The sequence below is a fragment of the Sinocyclocheilus rhinocerous genome, unplaced genomic scaffold (genome assembly GCF_001515625.1).
Source record: "Sinocyclocheilus rhinocerous isolate Xijiao unplaced genomic scaffold, SAMN03320098_v1.1 scaffold382, whole genome shotgun sequence".
Lineage (NCBI taxonomy): Eukaryota > Metazoa > Chordata > Actinopteri > Cypriniformes > Cyprinidae > Sinocyclocheilus > Sinocyclocheilus rhinocerous.
In genome coordinates, this window is record NW_015642829.1 from 1,178,940 (window position 1) to 1,183,671 (window position 4,732).

At 36.7% G+C, this 4,732-nt stretch overlaps 1 protein-coding gene across 6 annotated transcripts in view; it reads left to right on the forward strand.

Moving 5' to 3' along the window:
* Positions 1 to 4,732, forward strand: part of LOC107756777 (DDB1- and CUL4-associated factor 6-like) — a 36,767-nt gene that overhangs the window by 14,439 nt on the left and 17,596 nt on the right. For all 6 annotated transcript variants that reach the window (XM_016574024.1, XM_016574023.1, XM_016574025.1 and 3 more), the window contains exon 8: positions 3,934 to 4,027. In XM_016574024.1, coding sequence (XP_016429510.1) covers positions 3,934 to 4,027 — 94 coding nt within the window. The remainder of the gene's footprint in view (positions 1 to 3,933; positions 4,028 to 4,732) is intronic.

Consider the following 4,732-nt stretch of genomic DNA (forward strand, 5'->3'; position numbering starts at 1 on the left):
TTTTTTTTTTTTACTTGTAAACATCTGTGCCTTTTTACTCTCCCGATTCAGACGAGACAACTTTTTCACTGGAGAATGCAATATTATGGATAGAGGACTCGTTTGAAATTTAAAAAACGTCTAAATGATGGATTTGTTTCTTACAAACACAGCTTTTCACTTCACAAGACATTAATTGATGGACTGGAGTCGTGTGGATTCACAGTTTCCACAAAAATATTAAGCAGCACAACTGTTTTCAACAGTGATAATAATACATTTTTCTTGAGCACCAAAAAAGAGCACCAGAAATCATATTACGTTTTCTGAAGAATAATGTAAATCAGAAGACTAGACTAATGGCTGCTGAAAATTCAGCTTTGCCATCATGGGAATAAATTACATTTTACAGTGTATTAAAATAGAAAACAGTTATTTTAAATGATTATATTTTAATTGTTTTTACTGTATTTGAAATCAAACAAGTGCAGCCTTGGTAAGCACAAGACTTCTTTCAAAAACATTTAAAAGGGTTCTTACCCTTTGACTGGAGTCGTGTGGATTACTTGTAGATTATTGTGATTGTTTTATCAGCTGTTTGAACTCTCATTCTGACGGCACCCATTCACTGGTGGATTCATTGGTGAGCAAATGATGTAATGCTAAATTTCTCCAAATCTGTTGAGCCAATGAAGAAACAAACATCTTGGATGGCCTGGGGGCTGAGGGTGAGTGAATTCTCAGAAATTTTAAATTGTGAATCTTCATGGAAAACAAGCAGGATTTTAAAGTGAACTGTACTAGTATGTGAAAGCATGAGACCTATGCATGCTCTGAGTACATGTACTTGACTACAGACACCAGAGTGCTGCTTATTCACTCTGAAGCATTCAAACTATGTATCATGTAATCAAATTGCAACCTTTTGTGGTTTTATAATCGCACAAGACCATATCGTACTTTTGATTTGAATTCCGTAATGTGTGCAGCCCTAATGGAAATGGAGCCAGACATCTGAAAGTCAAGAGCGACTGGTCTGGGGGCAAGTGTGTGCAATCTGTTCTTGCCTAAGGTGAAAACTAAATAAAGGACTTTTGAAGTTCTCTGCACTCTTGTCTCATGCACTCTGTGTAATCCTCAGCAGTACTGTGCTTCAGTGGTGCAGTTTGAAATGAGTTTTGTAGAGAAGTGTCGGAGAGGACGGATCAAACGACGTTGCTGCTATGGTTTAGGATGTGGATCACTGCTTGCTGCACTGCTGAGTGATATTTCCTTGTTAAGACTGATTCTGGCCGGGGAATAAAAATATGCAATAGGGAATTTTATATCTTAATACCATATTGATGTTTTAATACATCTATTCTGTGAGTGAAACTGTACAGTTACACAGCATAATTACATTATTTAAAATATATTTTTCAAAGTACAATTCATTTATTTTACGCGTAAAACAATTGAATGAGGAAATATATGACTGAGTGCACCGTTAAGGGAAAGAAAAAGCAAAGGAAGTTAGACAGGCGTTGTGATTGTTACATCGTGTACTAACCAGGCATGATGTAACACGTTTCCAGCAACAATTATCTGTCACAATGTGTAGAATCCTTGATACCACTAAAAACATTCGCAGCCAATCAGCCAGAAGCATAACGTCCATTCAGATGTGCCTCTGGTTTTATTTTAAAAAGAAGTTTCTTTCTGTTATGCTCACCAAAGCTCCATTTATTTGTTCTTAAGATACATTAAGAACAGTAATATTGTGATACATTTTTACAACTGAAAATAACTGTTTTATATTTTAATATATTTTAAAATTCAGTATATTCCTATAATGACAGATGAATTTTCAGCAGCATTACTCCAGTCTTCAGTGTCACATGATCCTTCAGAAATCATTCTAATATGCTGATTTGGTGGTCAAGAAATATTTCTTATTATCATAAATCTTGAAAACAGTTTTTGCTGCTTAATATTTTTGTGGAAACCATGATACATTTGATGAATAGAAAGGCCAAAAGAACAGCATTTGTTTGATTTTTACTTTACTCTCACTTTTTATCAATTTATTGTATCCTTCCTCAATAAAAGTGTTAATGACTCCATTACTGACCCCACGCTTTTGAAAGTTAGTATATTATGTACATATATATTTTGTTATGCATATATACTCAAACATAAGTCTCCTTAATCTAAACTGCCAGTCTACATACTCTTCACTCTTCCACCACTATAGTGGTGAAATTTGCTGGGTCACCGTTTTGGTCCCTTCAGCTGTTGTACGGTGTGATCAGCTGTGTCCGGATCCCCCGCGATCAGATTCCTTTCCAAATAGAGGTGCAAACACACGCAGAGCTCCACAGCTGAGACAGAAATAGGCACCCAGTGCACTGTGACTGCCAGTGAGAATGAAGGTGCTCCTGTTGACTTCAATAAATCTTTGCTACAACACTAAGGTTTTACTAAACTGTTTTGCAATCAGTGAATGTGGAGCTAGAGCAGTGTGAAATTGTTGAGGGCTTAGTACGGTTTACTTGTATGTATGGTATTCAAACTCATTGTAGGCAGCAGAGATATTCGAGAGGGGCCCTCTTAGGACCTCTATAGTATAGCTTATTCATTAGAATGAGGCCCATCCATTACAAAAAAAATTTCCAAAGGCCCTGCTAGTGAAGTATAGTGAACTAATCTAGTACTGGTTAAAAAGGCAATCAAGAATTCAAATTTACATTTTAAATATAAAAATAATATTTTAAAAGAGCCAATCTGAGTACTGCAGGTTAGCTCATTTTATTCCTCCACGTGAAGTGGAGAGAAGCTGCAGTGCTCATTATTAGATTATTTTTAGGATGATGAACGCATTGGTCTCTGACGTGCTTTGTTTGGTCTAATGTGGCTGTGTTAGAGCCGGTACTTGTCTTGTTAATGCACCTTAGCACCCAAAATAGAGAATCCCGACTGACTGAGATGGTAAAAGTGTGAGAGTGAGGCACGTGGCAAGGTGGCCTCAATAGTTTATCCCATCAACATCCTAAGGTCTTTAATTTTTTTCAGACTAATGATAGTTGGATATAAAAAACCACTTGATACATATTGTAGCAAATTGAGTGTTGCTTTTTAAAGGGATAGTTCACCCCAAAATTTACTGTCTTTCTTCTGTGGAACACAAAAGAACATATCGAGGGGTGAGAACCAGAAGGGTGTAAGTGACATTTTTGGTGAAATGGAGATATATATATCAAATGAAAGCTCTTAATGACCTCTTTCTACTGGCAAAAGTACTGTCATCCATGAGTGTACAAATTTTTATTATAAATAATTGAAATCAGTACACAAAGTCAGATCAAACTATGGTAAAAGTTTTGTTTTGGCTCTCCTGTAAAGTTGGTGAAATGTCACTTACACCTTTCTGGTTCTCACCCCTTTGAAAATGTCTGTTTTTTTTTTCTTGAATGTATTTTTAAAGTCAGCATTGGACCCCATTGTCTTTAAAAATACATACATTACATTACATACTTTATGCTAAAGCCATTAAAATAATCATTATTTATGTACAGAGTCATATTCTTGTTTATTACATTTTAATTGTACTATATTTTAACTTTGGTGGCACAAATATACATTTAGTTGAACTTTAACTTCTTACTTTGTGCTCTGGTTGATGTGCTCTGGTTGAAGTGAACTTAATATTGCATTTTTGTCTAATGCTTATTTTACTTTTTTTTTTAATTACTTTTTATCGAACAATGTAATTGGTGAACCCCCTGTTATAGACCTCTGGTTTCAATCCATGATGGCAATTCTGTTTCACTTTACCATTATGATATCTGTCCTCATTTAAATGTTTGTTGGTCATACTTCCTGCAAACGTGCCAGACTAGATGATTCTAAAGTTATTTTAGGGCGTGTGAGAGGTTTTGACTGTGACTGACAGCTTGTTGATGTGTCTTCCCACAGCTGAGGCAGCCCCCGGTCAAGCGCTTGCGTCTGAGAGGTGACTGGTCAGACACAGGACCACGCGCTCGGCCTGAGAGCGAGAGGGAGCGTGATGGTAAGATGAGAATGCGCAGCACGGATGGTACATATACAGGGGTGAATAAACACTGAGAGCTCTGTTTACAAACACACTTATTGGGTGACTTCATATTAATGCACCAGGAATAGATCCACAGATATGTGTTCTTGTACAGTGGGTATAGAAAAGAATCACCCCCCTTTAAAATAATCACATTTTGTTGCTTTGCAGCCTGAAATGAAGACGGACACAGTTTTTGTTTTATCCAGCTGTATAACATCCAAGTGAAAGATATAACACCAACATGTCATAAAAACATTAAAAAAAAAAAAACAGAATCACTGAGTTGGAAAAAGGATCACTCCCTCCTAAAAATGACTTGTAAACTCAATCAGGTGTAGCTAATCACCTTTTCAATGGTACACAAAGCCATCTGACTTTCAACTGTGATCAGCTGTGGTCATTTTGATTAGCTCAGCATGAAAAGGGTTTTTCTTGGAGCATTTCAGTCCTTGGTAGTGCAACTGAAGCAAACAATCAGCTATGGGTGGCAAGGCACTGTCAAAAGATCTCCAGGATAAAGTTGTGGACAAGCACAAGTCAGGAGATGGATACTAAAAAAAAAATTCAAAGGCTTTATCAATGCCTAGAAGCACAGCGAAGTCTATTATTAATAAGTGAAAGGTATTTGGTACAACACATACCCTCCCTGGATCAGGACGTCGCTCCAAACTGGATGAA